At 46.4% G+C, this 17,063-nt stretch overlaps 1 protein-coding gene and 1 long non-coding RNA gene across 2 annotated transcripts; both read right to left on the bottom strand.

The window, feature by feature from the left end:
• Window positions 1–2,213: 2,213 nt before the first annotated feature.
• LOC108161003 lies at window positions 2,214–8,678 on the bottom strand. Its single transcript, XR_001775452.2, has 3 exons — window positions 7,679–8,678; window positions 6,298–6,333; window positions 2,214–2,269 (listed from the first exon to the last, which is right to left on the bottom strand). It is a non-coding gene; the product is annotated as an uncharacterized LOC108161003 (long non-coding RNA).
• A 718-nt stretch (window positions 8,679–9,396) lies between these two features.
• Window positions 9,397–10,347, bottom strand: LOC117191592. The gene is made up of 2 exons (XM_033396415.1): window positions 10,032–10,347; window positions 9,397–9,966 (listed from the first exon to the last, which is right to left on the bottom strand). Exon 2 carries the CDS (start codon window positions 9,934–9,936, stop codon window positions 9,397–9,399), a length of 540 nt encoding a protein of 179 aa, XP_033252306.1. The 5' UTR covers window positions 9,937–9,966; window positions 10,032–10,347.
• Window positions 10,348–17,063: the final 6,716 nt, after the last annotated feature.

Below are 17,063 nucleotides of genomic sequence, written 5' to 3'. Positions count from 1 at the left end.
CCGGGCTCTCCTGCTTTCGGGCTGACTCCACCCTTCTGCACCCGATCCTCAGGCCCCGCCTGGTCTGGTGGCTAGTTCAACAGCTTTATTTATGGGCTGATTGGGTAGCTTAAATAAATCAAGTTGTAGTTGTTGCCGGGGATCTTCGGCTGCAGATTCCCAGAGAGAGAACCGAGCTCTCAGCTCTCCCTACGGTTACCTGCAATTAGAGTTGGTGGGAATTTGGCACTGTCTCCTCCTCCGGCATCGTCTTTGGGGCTCCAGCACAGCACTGGCACCGGCTCTGGCTGACTCTGTGCCTGCCCTCCATTCATTGGCAATTTGAGGCTATCTACGCTACGTTGGCTAATTGCATAATTATTTAAAACCCATAATTTATGTACGCCGAAAAATCGCTAGAGAGGACAAGGAGAGAGATATCCATGGCTCCGCTCCGTACATTTGATGACCGTTAAGGTTGGAAATTAAGCCGGACCATTATGTGCCGTTTGTTTTACAAATTTTAACGCTATTTAACACATTCGCCACAGATCTTCTGGCCGCTCGATGTTCGCCCGATCTGTTGGTCGAGTAGTGTTTGGTAGCACGCCATAAACCATTAGCATGAGAGATTGCCCTGCCATGCCGAGCCGCACCGTGCCGCCTCGCCTCTCTATGCGCTTCTCAAATAGCTTTTATGGCTGGCTGGTGCTTTTTTGGTGAGCGCATTGACAAAATTAATGATGCCCTCACTAATATCATGCCTAATTGATTAATATGCGCGGCGAGACAACAACTTTGACTCCGTCTGCGACTGGGACTGCGACTTGGATTGGGACTTTAATGAACGCGCTTCGCTCAGGCTTTTTTGCTGTTAATCTTACTGTATAGCCATTTAAGGTAAGCTCTCTGGCTTCTTAATTAAATTAGGTGTACCGCTGGGCACCCTACGGCTTCTCAGTGGAAGAAGACGAGCCATAGCCGAAGCCTCGATCCCCGACTTGGATGGCCATCCGTGTAACCAACCGTCTAACCATCTATTTATCTAGTCAGCTCCAGCTTTTCCCTCTACATTTCGGGGCGTTGCTGTTAACTTAACACACACTCCATACTCCATACTCCATACTCCACACTCCAGCACACACACACACATTGGCCCAAAGAGAAAGGCTGGCTGCCAAAGGTCAAATGGTCAAAACAGTTGGTGGTTGGATCGGACAAGTGCGTAAACCAAAACATAAACCCACACCACAATACAGAACACCACACAACATCCCAAGCCCAAACCAGATCGTACGTACTCGTTGAGGTTCAGGTCAGGTTCCTCCCTGGCGTCGGATATAGAGCCACAGCCCGGAATCAGCATGGAGCTAATGGGCCACAGCAGCAGTCCCCCCGCCTATCGATACACTGATCTGCTGATGATCATCATACAGATTCAAATACAGATACATACACTGGTATTCATCAGACATTCAGGCTTTCATTCATGCATGTATGAATGGCTCTACTTGATGAGCGGCATTAGGCAATGACTAACGTTTTGTCTCCTCTTTTGTTTCCACTTGTCTACAAGACTGTCAGATTATCACCCCTCCACAGAGGTTTCAGTTGTGGATTAAGGTTTTCTTGGAATGTTGTGGAACGATATGGGAAATATTTCAAGAGCTTCAAAATGGGAAGCTTCTCAATGCTCAAACTTAAAGTTCTTTCTGAAGAACATCCTGAGAATCAAACGTGTACATTTGTATTCTGCAAAAGCACTTTCTATATATGTATATCAGCAGAAGATGATCAGGAGAAATAGATTCTTTATGACCACTCGCTCCATTTAGATAGTAAAAGATAATTTGATTATAGGGAGTTCCATTTAGAGCTCCAAAAATGTATCGATCGTTATAAATAAATATGTGCCAAAATGTAAATCTTCTCACAAAATTTAACAGTCCACCCACAAGAATCAGATGAAGTCTTCCCCCAAAGACTCTCTCAAGAGCTCTCTTTGATAAACCATACAAAATTATTCAATATTCATTTTAGTGGAAATGCAAATTGGTTTGAGTTTGATTGTGTCTTCTTTTCTAGAGTTTAGAGATTCTTTCATTCGTTTTGACCTGCTTTTTTCGACTGAAATACTTCATTGATTAATCGTTTTTTTTAACAGAGAAGAGTATACTCTACTGTCTTCCCACAGATACATACATATGTAGACACAAGTATTTGTTGATCTACCACGCGGCGAACGTAGGCTCAAATCAACTGGTTCAACCTGAACCGGAGGGCCCTCTGCCTGTGGAAGAGAATAGAGATTATCATTATAGGATGGTCTCAGTGGAAATCAGAGGGGAGTCTTATAATATATGCAGTATCCATCCACAATAGAGTCATAGCCGATGCTTTGGCTAATCAAGTTTGACAAAATGCCATTTAATGGGGAATGGGAAAGTGTTGCCCCGTTGGGGAGGGGTAGAACATTGTTTGTAAGAAATTTACGAGGTAGGGGGGGAAGACACAGCACCACATACGAGCGTATATGAGTGGAATGTGGCCATAGAGCGTGTGCGTGTCTGGTAGATGTTTGCTTATTGAATGCATCTGCCTGGAACAACCGCAAATGACTTCCGTCGATATCTTTTTCAGGCTCGTGTGAGTATCTCCCTCCGTTCGCTGATCTTCTGGAAGGAGAGCAGAGTGGTGTGGTGTGATAGGGAGATGGTGAGGGAATTAAACCGAAACCGCAATTGCTGCGCATTTTATGTGCTTACGAAATCTCCAACTCAACCAATAAACTAACGGCAATAAAAACCATAACCAAAATATATATTTACATATAAGAAAAGCCACCAAATCCACAAAAAACGAGGGGGAACGTTGTGAGTTGCTGCGGACACCGCAACTCTACAGTTATACCCGATACTAAGTCAGTATGGCTCTCCTCCGGCAGACGCTGCTAATATTAAACGACACGACAAAGAGTGCGTGCGAGAGAGACAGAAAATCAGTCTGAGCGTGACGTCGGGCGCTGCGTAGCCAGTGCAAATTGATTTGTCCCTTTTGGCTATAAAAATTATCTGATCTGGTCCAGATTCAGCAATCTGATAGATATGGTCGTTATCTATGATTCTGCGTTTTTAGTTTTCTCGAATGTGCAATATTGTGGATGCAACAGATTTTCGTCCTTTGGGGCGAAATTCTGAGATATACGTTTTATAGTGAGATCTAACAGAAGTGCGGATACCAAATTTGGTTACTCTAGCCTTAATAGTCTCTGAGATTTGTGGATGCCCCAGATTTTCGTCCTTTGCGGGGGCGGAAGGGGGTGTGGCGAAATTTGGACACGAAACGGTCAAGGTCCGATATCACAGGAGTGTGGATACCAAATTTGGTTGCTCTGGCTCTTATAGGTTCTGAGATCCTTGAACTCATATTTTGCAATTGTCAAAACCGACCATGAAACCTGTGTGTTAGAGAGAGACAGAGCGAGAAAGAATGAAATTGTTTTCTTGATTCTGGCTATAATAATTATACGATCTGATTCAGATTTTGCACTCTAAAAGATATAGTCATCTTCTACGATTCTGCGTTTTTAGTTTTCTTGTATCGTTGAAATTGTGGATGCCACAGATTTTCGCCCTTTGTGGGGGCGGAAGTGGGCGGGGCAAAGTTTTGAAATATTCTTGTAGCAGTGACATATCACAGAAGTCTGGATCCAAAACATCGTTGCTCTAGCTCTTATAGTCTTTGAGCACTAGGCGCTGAAGGGGACGGACAGACGGACGGACAGACGGACAGACAGACATGGCTCAATCGACTCGGCTATTGATGCTGATCAAGAATATATATATGTACTTTATGGGGTCGGAAACGATTCCTTCTGGACGTTAAACACATCCACTTTTACCACAAATCTAATATACCCCAATACTCATTTTGAGTATCGGGTATAAAAAGTAACAAAGAAACAGTTATGAGCTGCCCGCAGCGCCATAAAATGGATAAATTTTAATTTGGCACTGCATATGCATTCGCGGGGGGCGGGGGGACCTTCAGTCGTCAGCGCCAACACTTGGCTTGAAGTTTTAGCCAAAAATAATACAAAATATATATTTTGGAAAGAGCCTAGACCCAGAGTTACCATGGAGGCGAGATAGATGAGAGACTTAGGCTTTATGTACCTCAAAACTATGCATTTTATCTAGATTATTAGTTGGCTTCAGCAAATTTTATGGAAATATTTAGTAGAACATCTGCAATCTCAATTGTAACATAAATATTTCGCTGAATATTTCGGTATTTGGATGAAAGATGGATGGATGTAAATAAATTAGTGGAAGGCATGAGTTCTGTTTTTGTGGGACATTTAAATAAATCTAAAGCTATTATCCACGGATGATATTTATGTTATGATGATAGGATGATAGTAAATAAGATGTTCCTATATGTATAATATGGAGAAAGATTTGAATATTTCAAATATAAAAAGAATCTTGCCGATATTAAGATAAATGTGGGTTCTTAGAAAGTATGAAAAATGATTATAGCTTTGTGGAAATAAATGAACAGACGATATGACATAGATATATCTTTGACAAAGTCTTAAGGTTTATTCTCAACGTATCCAGAACCCAAACATAGCCCCGAATAGGCCTAATCCACTTGCAGGGTAGCCAGCATGCCTGCTGACAGAAACAAGGCTGCGAACAACACGACAATGCCACCAACACCACAGAACCAACAGAAAAACCAACAGCAACCCTGGCCACATCCACAGCCAGAGCAAACAGACAACATCCAACATCCAGAGTAGAGTGTGCCCAGTGGGCAACAACGACAATTGTCAGGCTTGTAGCGCAAATTATGAAAAAATGTCAGTGGCGAGTGGGCGAAGCGATAGAAACGAAACCAATGCCCATGGTGGAGGCGACGGACGAGACCCAGCGACAGGCTGGGATGGAGAACCCAGAACCTGGCCACGCGATCAGAGCAGTTGTTTAGTGCTGTCGCCGCTAACTGCCATGCCAGATACTGCCACTGCCACTGCCAAAGGAACAGATACTCGTATTTATACAAACAAATGCTCATTGCCAACATTAGATTAGATAGTTTGTCTTCGATTGTGTCGAATGGCAGCCGCGGGGCCAATTGCAAATGTCTTTGGCTTTTTGGCTGCTTTATATCCTACAACATTGACAACAACTACATTGGCCAATGTCCGGAGAACGAGAGGAGATTGAGATGGAGATGCAGCAGCTGCAGGAGATAGAGATCAAAATCTAGATCGAGATGGCAGCGAATCCATGTAGTAGATTGAAGATTTCCATTGATATGCGCGACTGATGTTGCCCTGTCCAAAGGTATTTATATTTATATTTCTCTTTTTCCCATCTAATTGCCCCATTGGCTGATTTATTGTTATCGAGATGGGGAGGCGGCATTCCCCATGCCATAACCTCCGCACATCCTTCTGCCACTCCAGCTGCTTTATGATATTGTTATGGGGCGCTGCATGGTCTCTGTGCCTCGCTAATTTGTGCTGAGACGTGCTGAAATTTCTCATAGGCGCCGCAATTGATAGAATGATCGCCTGGACATTAGTTGGCATCGTTTTTTCCCCCAGTCTCTGGTTCGATCCCCATTCTCCATTCCCTCAATTTTATGGATTGTCTTACGCTTGGTATGTGGCTCCTCTGGTGCTGCTCCTGCTGCTGCTTCTTTAGTGGCGACGTCTTTTGCCTTTGAGCCAGATTGATGGGTTTTATGAGGCAGTCAAACGAATTGGCCAACTGGGAATTCCACTGCAATTGTCATTTCGCATGGCCCGAAGTGTATCGCCAGCATGAAAATATTTCACTGTGCTCAAGCATAATGGTTAAAGGTTTTGGAGACTCGAAACCATAATTAGCAGATATTTAGCACAACGGTTTTTAGAGAGCTGCTAAAGTTTAGTTTAAATTATGAGAGGAATAGAATGTCCACTGAAAGACATTGTTTGTCTCTTATGTGTAGAACCCAGCAATGGAAAGACACTAAGAAAAATGAAGATAGAGGAATCTTTTAAGGAGAACACCTGTAAGATCTATTGATGGACAAAAGGAGAATACATTTGAGGGAGAACTTTCATGAAGAAATCACTTCCTTAGATGGAAAACACACAGAAGCAAGACTACTGTTTTATCAGATATATTCCCTATAAAATCCGATTGGGACTTGCATAGGGTATTATTCCATCCACAGGTCCTATCAGAGTAATCACGTGGATGTTATAGCTAAAGCTTCATCTAAACTTTATCCCAGAGATTATCCTATCCAAGAACTCACCTCCTTTGCTGACAGAGGGTCGGATCCAAGTCCATTCTGTAAGAAACAAGAAACAACGAGGGGGAACGTTGTGAGTTGCTGCGTACACCGCAACTCTACAGTTATACCCGATACTAAGTCAGTATGGCTCTCCTGCGGCAGACGCCGCTAATATTGAACCACACGACAAAGAGTGCGTGCGAGAGAGACAGAAAATCAGTCTGAGCGTGACGTCGGGCGCTGCGTAGCCACTGAAAATTGATTTCTTGCTTTTGGCTACAAAAATGATCCGATCTGATCCAGATTCAGCAATCTGATAGATATGGTCATTATCTATGATTCTGCGTTTTTAGTTTTCTCGAATGTGCAATATTGTGGATGCAACAGATTTTCGTCTTTTGTGGGGGCGGAAGAGGGTGGGGCGAAATTCTGAGATATACGTTTTATAGTGAGATCTAACAGAAGTGCGGATACCAAATTTGGTTACTCTAGCCTTAATAGTCTCTGAGATTTGTGGATGCCCCAGATTTTCGTCCTTTGCGGGGGCGGAAGGGGGTGTGGCGAAATTTGGACACGAAACGGTCAAGGTCCGATATCACAGGAGTGTGGATACCAAATTTGGTTGCTCTGGCTCTTATAGGTTCTGAGATCCTTGAACTCATATTTTGCAATTGTCAAAACCGACCATGAAACCTGTGTGTTAGAGAGAGACAGAGCGAGAAAGAATGAAATTGTTTTCTTGATTCTGGCTATAATCATTATACGATCTGGTTCAGATTCTGCACTGTAGAAGATATGGTCATCCTCACCGATTCTGCGTGTTTGGTTTTATCGTATCTTTAAAAATGTGGATGCCACAGACTTTCGTCCTTTGTGGGGGCGGAAGTGGGCAGGGCGAGGTTTTAAAATATTTTTGTAGCAGTGACATATCACAGAAGTCTGGATCCAAAACATCGTTGCTCTAGCTCTTATAGTCTTTGAGCACTAGGCGCTGAAGGGGACGGACGGACGGACGGACGGACGGACGGACGGACGGACAGACGGACAGACAGACAGGGCTCAATCGACTCGGCTATTGATGCTGATCAAGAATATATATACTTTATGGGGTCGGAAACGATTCCTTCTGGACGTTACACACATCCACTTTTACCACAAATCTAATATACCCCAATACTCATTTTGAGTATCGGGTATAAAAAGAAGAATTAAAGTTTCCCCTAAAAGTGCAACAGGTTGGTGGCAGCTTTTCCCCTTCTCTCGCTCACTACCCTCTGGTTTTCCTCCTCGTGACTAAAACAAACTTTAAGGTGCCACAAAGAGTGATGTAGAGATAAAGATAGAGAGACGGATGGGGGGGGGCATGGCATATGGCGTTGGCGTACTGTTGTACTATACTTACCATGAAAACCATTAAATTGTAAAACGTCTTACAAAATAATAATTGCCCGGCAACGTTCTGGCCACGTTACGGAAGACAGCAGCAACAACTACAACTACAACTACAGCGGTGGCAAGGGGCGGTGGCAGAGCAGCAGAGGAAGGCGGATGCTCGAAATAATCGCTGCAACTATTGTGGCTCGTCTGTAGTATTGTCGCAGCAGCTGTTGCCGTTTGCTGCCCCTGCCGCATGCTATCCGCGGAATCAATGACAAAAAGCAACGAGCGAGCCAGCGAGCGGGAGTGCAACGCACCTTTAAGACTGTCTCTTTTTCTTTTGTTGTTGTTGGAAGGTTTCCCCCTTTTTTCGATTCTTTGCTCGCTCTCTTTCTCTATCTCTGTAAGGGATCCCCCTTTTATCAGCAGACGCAGGGGGGGTTGCCAAAAGTGCGGCTTGAGGGCAGCCAACGCAGCGCTGGCCACCAGAGCAGCAGTCGAAGAAGCACCAGCCTGTGCATTGTGAAACGGGAGAGAGAGGCGGAAAGTCAGTCAGGAAAGAGTGGCAGAAAGGGAGGCTCCGCTCCGATCCCTGTTCGCGGTGCGTGACGCGCAGTCAAGAGTTACTTGAAGTTGGAGCGTGATTCGGAGCCAGTGTCGGAGTTTGGCCAGATACGAGTATACGAGTGTGAGTATTTTACGAGTCGTCTGGGCATGACATGACTGGGGCACAAACAAAACACACACACAATTTTCGAGATTTTCCAATTGGACAGAAATTGAAATTGGCAATTATTGCCCTACATCCGGGGCCTGTGCCTGTGCCTGCGAGGCGGCGGGGTCTGGGTTACTGATTAGCACTTATTGCTGCAGCTTCCTGGGCGGAGGTGTTACACTTTTTTTCTCGGCGAACGTTGCGCCGCTTGCATATCCGGTGTGTGGCGGTCAATTGCAGTCCCGGGTCCCGGTCCCGCGGGCGCTGCGAGTACGAGCGCAGAACATTAGCTGGCACTTAATTCGATCAACTGGAGAGGCAGAGGCAGAGGCACATGCTACATGCTACAACGCATGCCATAAACCGCTTGTTATATTTTCTCTCTCTCTCTCTCTCTATTTTTCCTTCTTCTTTTTTTTCGTTGTATTTATTGACACTCTTTGTGTGTGTGTATATGTGTGTGGTGTTGTATCTATGTTAAAGAGTGTGCGAATTACAGCACATCCGTCATTTTAATTTCACTTAAAACGCCATTCAAATCAGACACACAATACACGAACGCACGCACGCAACCTGCCACAAAATACAATGCAACGCTCGATTCGCAGGAAGAACCAAACAACGACCACGGACCACGGACGGTTACGCATGCGCCAAAAGCCGGCGAACGTCAACACAAAGCGTAACGTAATGGAACGTAAGTAACGAAACGAAACGAAACGAAAACCAAAGAAAACTGGAAAAAAACGGAACGCGGGCACGAACACGTTTGAATGGGGCGCGCAGCAAAGTTGCACTGAAACGGCGCCGAAGCACCAGAGCCGTCGAGCGCCAGGTGGGGCCTTGCGTCAAAGCTTCGTGGTGGCTTTTGGGGCAGTTCAACACACTCCAGAGAGGTGGATTGGGTGCGTGTGCGTGTATGTGTGCCACACTTTAGTTTGCTTGTTGGTTTTAGGTTAAGGTGGAGCTAGGCTTAAATGACAAGTTGGAGCTCATGTTATTGGGTGGCCAAGCGGCTACTACTACAACTACTTGTGCACGTTCACGCCGCATCTGAGGCAGCATCCGGTGCGATCCACCGCGCTCTTGCACCTGATTGTTAGATGCCCAAACTCCAGACACCTGTAGCATCGTCGTTGAGCTGTCCGCTCCCGGATCCTACAGCTTGTCCATCCGACTTTAAGTTTCCCCACCATGAGCAGGGCTCTTGCCTGCACGGGCGGCAGGCACACAACTGCCGGTTGCGTACCAGCGAACGATGGCCTCAGGCTTTTAATGGCGCTGGTGTCCACGCTGGGGGCGTCTATCGATGCAGCTATCGCTGCTGCGATGTCCTCCTTCTCGACCAGGCTGTCGAGATCCCTGACCTCCACGCAGAGTTCTTCTGACACCGCCCTGATGCCCGTCTGCAGTCCCAGTGCCGCGCTGATGTCCTCCTTGAGCTTAGCTGTGTTGCTTTTGCTCGCGCCGTTGAGCTCGAGCAGCAGCTCGCCCTTTGCCGTCCTCCTGATTCTGTTAACATTATCCCCTACCTCCTGAAGCTTGCCATCCTGGCGCCTGGTGACCATACGGAGGATGTCGCTATAGCTAAGCTCGCCCTGGGGTTGAATGATTATTGCGTCTGGCCTTGGCTCGCGCTCACGGGGCTCCCTTTTTTCCTTACCCTAGGGCCCACCTGCTGCCACTTGAGCTGTTTCTTAGCGGCTGGGGTGGCACCATGGTCCACTGTACCCGAGGGGGTTAGTTCATCCTGGGACTGCGCCGGCGGTTTGAGCTGGGTCGACGCTTGTTAAAACTTTGTGCCTCTCTGCCTCTTTGTGGGCTCCGCAGCCATTTGAGGCGACTCGCGCAGCCTCTTTGAGCCAGTGTGCGGCGGCTTCGCAGCTGTTTGGGTACCAGTAGTGGCGGTCTCAATTGTCCTGGTGTGCAGCTTCTCGAAATTGTTGACCACCAGGGCCTGAAGGGTTACCACTCTCAGGGCTAAAACTCTCATCACGTTGTCCACATGCCGCTGGTCGTTCATCCTCTTGACCAGCTCATTGGCCCGAGTACCCAGGTTTTTTAGCAGCTCTAATGGGTCAGAGTGCGGTCGCTCCTTCTCTTTGCCATCCGGGCCGGGCTTGAACATGCTCGAGCCCTGAGCTTTCGCAGGTGCTGACGGTGGTGGGGATCTGGTAAGGGCGTTGCGCCTACCAAAGACTGCGTCCTCAGTCATCTTCTCTATCTGTGTGTTTGGTGTGTGAGGGGTGTTGTCCATGTAAAAAGAATCTCCACTCGAGTTCGTTATTCCTGGCCGCAGTACGTAGTCACCGTGGTGATCCCATGGGTGTCTTTCCGTGGAGTGAGGTCCATGCGAGGGTTGACCCTGGGCGTTATGAGCACCAGGGTTCAGAGCCAGATCGGTGCTAGTTGGGATGTGAATCAACCAAGCCTACGCAACCACCATAGTGGGACGGCCAGGAAGCGTTAAACGAGGCCTGCCAAGGTTTTAACGAGACGGGGGCAGTGGAGACATTAACCTATGAGCCATTTCAACAGGGGTTAAACCTGCCTACTCAGGTCATAGAATGCCGACGCCGTCAGCCCTCAGTCTAATGTACGTAAGGGGGTTCCAGTGGGTCGTACGTAACACCTTACTGATCTCGGTGTTACGGGCGGTATAGTACCTACCAAGGCGCCTATGGCAACGATAGGTCCACTATAAAGGCTTATCCTGGGCATCCCGCGATGGCCGGGAATTTCATCCAGACGATAGTCGCTGGGGTTATATCCTATAGACCCGCGGTGAGGGGGCCGAAAAGTCGTGGTATACTTCTAGGATGTATGATGCAGCGCCATCTGCCGGTGCTCGTCTTCCTCTACGTGCTACGTAGCAGCACGCCTGACGGTGAGACACGCCTGCGATGAGTAGGCTATCGCCGTCTTGTAGCCCTGGTCAGCAGTTGTTGCTCTGATCAGGAAAATAGACATACAGAAAAACGTGGAGCTCATCCTAAAGTAGCTGAGTCAACTGGTGCATTATGTCGGGCCTTATAACGGCCAACCTACGCGTACTCGCGCGGTGCAGGCAACTCAGTTGCCTGACATGGTAACTCCGTCGCCATCCATCTTGAGCCGGTGAGAGGAGGAGAGAAACTCACCCCGGGAGCTTCGTGAGTGTTATGAGTGAATTGGAGTTTGAGTGACAAACCCCAAATTAATTTAGCCATGGCAGATTGCTTTAAAATCCTGATTGACGACCTTCTTGGGTTGGGTTTGGACACGGTCTGCTCGGACCAGGAGCCCAAAGTAGAGCTCAGTAGGCATCGCGCCCATAGGGTAAGTATGGGTGGATGTACGCTCGCTTACCGTTGTTCACTCTCTCTTTGAGTTATTGCCAGTCACTTCACTCAGTGGCTACTACCGCCGACGCGGAAGAAAAGAACCACCAACCTGGATCGGAGGCGGACACAACGAGGAGGAGCTCGACCTGCCCTGATAGCCAGAACGGTACCTCGTCAGCCCAGGGCCCAGTCCACCCCCGGCGGCTCCGCAGACACACGGAGCGCGGCGCAAACACAGGAGCAAAGGAGGCGCGCGACCGACAGCGGGAGCATATACACAGGTCCCCCGCTGTGCTCCCGCTGTCGGAGTGGAGATTGTTTGTGTCTACCCGCTCTCGACGTGTATTTGTGTGTGTGTGAACCGTTAATTATCATGCACATATACCGAGACATGCCTTGTCCGCTCTACGTAGGTGCTTTGGCGCCACAGCTCCCCATTGGCTGTGTGGCGCTACTCTTCTCTGATTAGTGGGTGGGGAGAGTGGTGTGTGTGGCAATTAAAAGAAAGAAAAAGAGAAAACCCAAATCTTCCAGCCTTTCGCTGACAGCAGCTCTAACTGCTGCGTTCATCATCTGCTGATGCTGATGGTGATGCTGCCGCTGCAGCATCTTGCAACTGGTGCTCATAGTGCTGCTGCTGCTGCTGCTAAATGCCTAATCTCAGAGGCTGCATCGCACACCACACGTTTCTCCGTGGCAAAAACGAGGCGCAAAAGCTGTGGGAGTCCCCATCCAAAAGACTCTCGCTGACCCGATCAGCGGCTGCCTGCCTGCAGACGACGACTACCTGATCCACTTTTCCACGCGCTTTGACGACCATTTTTGGTAACAATAAATCGTGATACAAAGTGAATTCGAATATGTAGACTGATTTGCTCTGGCAGCCGCAGCTCTGCCGGCCTGCCGCTCCAACATTGGGGCACACAAAAAATATTTTAATTTTAATTGATTGTCGAGCGAGATTTACGGGCACCAAATGTTTCTTCTCATGCTCCACACTCAAAGGCACAGGCGCAGGCACAGTTTTTGCGATGGATTCAAGATTAGAGCATTGTCAAAATGGAAAGTTGTCCGCTTGGAAAACCGTTTCGTTTGTGCAATCATCCGCACGCAAAACTCACACACACAGAAATTCATTACAAACGAGGGGGAACGTTGTGAGTTGCTGCGGAGACCGCAACTCTACATTTATACCCGATACTTAGTCAGTATGGCTCTCCTCCGGCAGACGCCGCTAATATTAAACGACACGACAAAGAGTGCGTGCGAGAGAGACAGAAAATCAGTCTGAGCGTGACGTCGGGCGCTGCGTAGCCAGTGCAAATTGATTTGTCCCTTTTGGCTATAAAAATTATCTGATCTGGTCCAGATTCAGCAATCTGATAGATATGGTCGTTATCTATGATTCTGCGTTTTTAGTTTTCTCGAATGTGCAATATTGTGGATGCAACAGATTTTCGTCCTTTGGGGCGAAATTCTGAGATATACGTTTTATAGTGAGATCTAACAGAAGTGCGGATACCAAATTTGGTTACTCTAGCCTTAATAGTCTCTGAGATTTGTGGATGCCCCAGATTTTCGTCCTTTGCGGGGCGGAAGGGGGTGTGGCGAAATTTGGACACGAAACGGTCAAGGTCCGATATCACAGGAGTGTGGATACCAAATTTGGTTGCTCTGGCTCTTATAGGTTCTGAGATCCTTGAACTCATATTTTGCAATTGGCAAAACCGACCATGAAACCTGTGTGTTAGAGAGAGACAGAGCGAGAAAGAATGAAATTGTTTTCTTGATTCTGGCTATAATAATTATACGATCTGGTTGAAATTTTACATTCTAGAACATATAGTCATCCTCTACGATTCTGAGGGGGGCGGAAGTGGGCGGGGCGAAGTTTTGAACTATTTTTGTAGCAGTGACATATCACAGAAGTCTGGATCCAAAACATCGTTGCTCTAGCTTCTAGCTCTTGCTTAAGCCGGTTGTGTTTTTTTCTTACTCCCGCATTCTCCGCCCTTTGCCTAAATATCATACAACATTGTTGTGTCTTTGTTTTGATTTATTATCGCATCTCTTTAATTTGATTCTACTTTGTGTTAACCACCAGTGTTTTGTTTGTAAACAAGTGTTTAATATAAATTCAATATTGCAACGTAACACATCGGACTCGTGCAGGCAATTTGTTATTGTTTTTTGCCCAGTCTGCTTTTCGTTATCGCTTCTTCGGTGTGCACTGTTCTCGCGCATCAGCGTTTGCATCGCCCACACTCTCTCGTGAGCATAAGCGGGCTGCTCGCATTGTTGCTCTCACTCTCTCTGGATTGCCTACACTCTCCCTCTCTGTGTGTGTGTCTCTGCTTTGGTGAGTTTACTGCTCGTTTTCTGCACTTCGTTGGATCATCTGCTTTGAATTATTGCCGCTGCAGCTGATTGTCTGGCTCGCTCTGCTGTCTGCTCTCCTACTTTACCTGCGATCTCACTCCGTTCTCTTATTATTCGTGCACAGTGATTCTACTGCTGTCAATAATGGCAATCGTTTGTAGTGCAAAGAAATGTGAATTCGGTGGTGTTGTCATTGGTGATTCATTTCTTAGCTGCTGGCTGTGCGACAATTTTGCCCACATAAAATGTGCTGGTGGTGGAAATTTTGGCCGGCTGAATGATCTGATCTCGAAACGCATGGGCCTGTCTTGGTCATGTCTGGCTTGTCGGGAGATTGAGGCCGAAATGCGCACATTTATGAGACAGACTCGAACTGGGTTTCTGGATGTCCAGAAACAATTTGTGGCTCTCAACGAGAAATTTCTTGCCCTTGAATCACAGTTTCTTGGGCTCAAACTCTTGAGCGAATCGCCTAGACGGAAAATTCCGCATAATGATACCAATCTCTTGCAACCTAACCCGATTGGTACGCCTGCCTCCCACCTTCATCCATCGGAAGCATTTCCGTGTAGTCATGCCACGCCGTTGTCTGTAAATCCGCCAACGGTGGCTCCGGAGTTCTTTACACCGAGCAATGTGCTTCCTTCGAACACCGAACTCCCCAACAGCATCAATTCCATCCGTGCAGATTCTGGGGCCGTCACTTCTGACGCGGTGAGTGCTCCTAGTGCGGGTGTGCTGGTTGCTGACGACGTCTTGCCAATTCCTGCTCCAATTCCTGCTCCAATTCCTGCTCCAATTCCTACTCCAATTCCTGCTACAGCCATTGCTGCCAATTCCTCTGCCCTTGTACCGAGATCTCTTTTAGGAGTGGCTCCACCATCTCGATCTCGCTCGGGACTTCAACTTAAAGCAGTGGTCCCTCGGAAAGCAATATTTGTTTCTCGTCTTATTCCTGAGGCTACAACGGAGGATGTTAAACAACATCTTGCCGCTAAACTTAACACTTCGCATGTTTATATAGTTGTGACTAAATTTACATTTAAACATAAGCGCAACATATCATCCTTTAAAATTCTTCTCCCTGATTCTTTACTATCCTGTTCTCTAGAACCGTCAATATGGCTTGAGCATACAATTGTGCATGAGTTCCTTCTCAAAGATTCGAACTCGAATCCAAGAATTACCGAACATGCTCCAAAAAACTGATGTACTATTTTTCCATGCACTATCAGAACGTTCGCAGTTTGCTGGGAAAATTGCGTCAAATTCATACTAATAGCGCGTCCTTTGATTTCGATGCCATCGCGTTTACCGAAACCTGGCTTAACTCCTCTGTCAATGATCACGAAATTTTCATTGATAGTTACCCTATTTATAGAATGGACCGCCCATCTTTTGCAGGTGGGGTTCTGATTGCAGTTAAATCTGTTTTCTCATCTGAGTTATTCCCATTCAATAACATTCATGGAATTGAATTTGTTGCAGTCAAAGTTCGTGTTGGCTCCGCATTTTTCTATTTAACCTGCTCTTACATTCCTCCCAGGTCTGATGCTGAGCTTTACTTACACCACCTTTCAGCAATTAATAATGTTGTTTCTACATTAGGGTGCAATGATCGAATTATTGTCATGGGGGACTTTAACCTCCCATTTCTTTCTTGGCTGCCTTTTAATGACGCTAACCTGTTGTTTCCCAATTGCCATAATGACTTTATCAATGGGCTAACGGATATTTCCCTTGTCCAAATTAATGCCGTTAAAAACATTAAGGACAGACTTCTTGACCTCGTTTTTGTTAGCGATGGTTCTCTTGCTACTGTATCTAGAGCAAGCCCAATATCTCTCCCTGAAGATCCTTACCATCCAACTTTGTTGATATCACTGGAGTGTACACAATCTGGAGGTGCTGACAGTTCCATGGCTCCTTGTCACATAAAGTGTTTTCGCAAAACAAACTTTATTGATTTAGATCTACATCTCTCGCGTGTTGATTGGTCGTTTCTTTATTCATTACCGAACATAGATGCAACTGTTAACTCGTTTTATAGTTCTATTTACTCCGCCCTTAATACTTTTGTTCCAGATATCACTGTACCTGTATCGTCCAAGCCTCCCTGGTTCTCCAAGTATTTGTCATACTTAAAAAATAATAAATCCCGGCTCTATAAAAAGTACCAGAAGTCGGGCTCCACGTTGGCCTTAGCTCTATACTCCTCCGCTCGCTCTCTGTTCCTTGCCGTCAATAGTCAGTGTTATAATCATTACCTTTCACAATGTAGTAGTAACTTTCGTAGTGATCCTAAAAAATTCTATTCGTTCGTTAATTCTAAGCGCAAGTCAAACGTTTTTCCTCCGTCCCTTCATTACCAGAACAAAACAGAAGCTTCTGCTGTTGGTATTGCAAATTTATTCGCTAACTTTTTCCAAACAACGTACTCGTCTCATATTTACAACGCATCCACTCCGTATCCGTACCAGCTACCTCAAGCTAACAGCATTTTTCTGCCCTTTTTCGAGGAAAGCGTTGTTCTGGAAGGTTTGTCATCTATGGACATATCGTTTTCTGCGGGTTCAGATAAGGTACCAAGTTGCATCTTAAAACACTGTGCCCAGTCCCTTTGCAAACCCTTGACCTTTCTCTTCAACCTCTCCTTGGAACAGTCTTGTCTCCCAGTAATTTGGAATGAGTCCTACATTATTCCGCTTCACAAAAAAGGTTCAAGATCAAACATTGAAAACTATCGTGGTATCGCAAAGCTTTCCGCCATCCCGAAGCTTCTTGAGTTCCTGGTCACCCGGCAACTGCAACATCTTTGTTGCAGCTTGATATCTCCGTCGCAACACGGTTTTTTTAGACATCGTTCAACATCGACTAACCTTCTTGAGTTTTCTAACCTAATCCACCGGGGTTTTCAAATTGGTTTGCAGACGGATGTAGTTTTTACGGACTTCAGCAAGGCATTCGATTCTGTGAACCATGCTCTGCTTATT

The sequence above is a fragment of the Drosophila miranda genome, assembly GCF_003369915.1.
Source record: "Drosophila miranda strain MSH22 chromosome Y unlocalized genomic scaffold, D.miranda_PacBio2.1 Contig_Y1_pilon, whole genome shotgun sequence".
Lineage (NCBI taxonomy): Eukaryota > Metazoa > Arthropoda > Insecta > Diptera > Drosophilidae > Drosophila > Drosophila miranda.
Note: the sequence above shows the minus strand (reverse complement) of the source record. Positions and strands in the feature narration are given on the sequence as shown.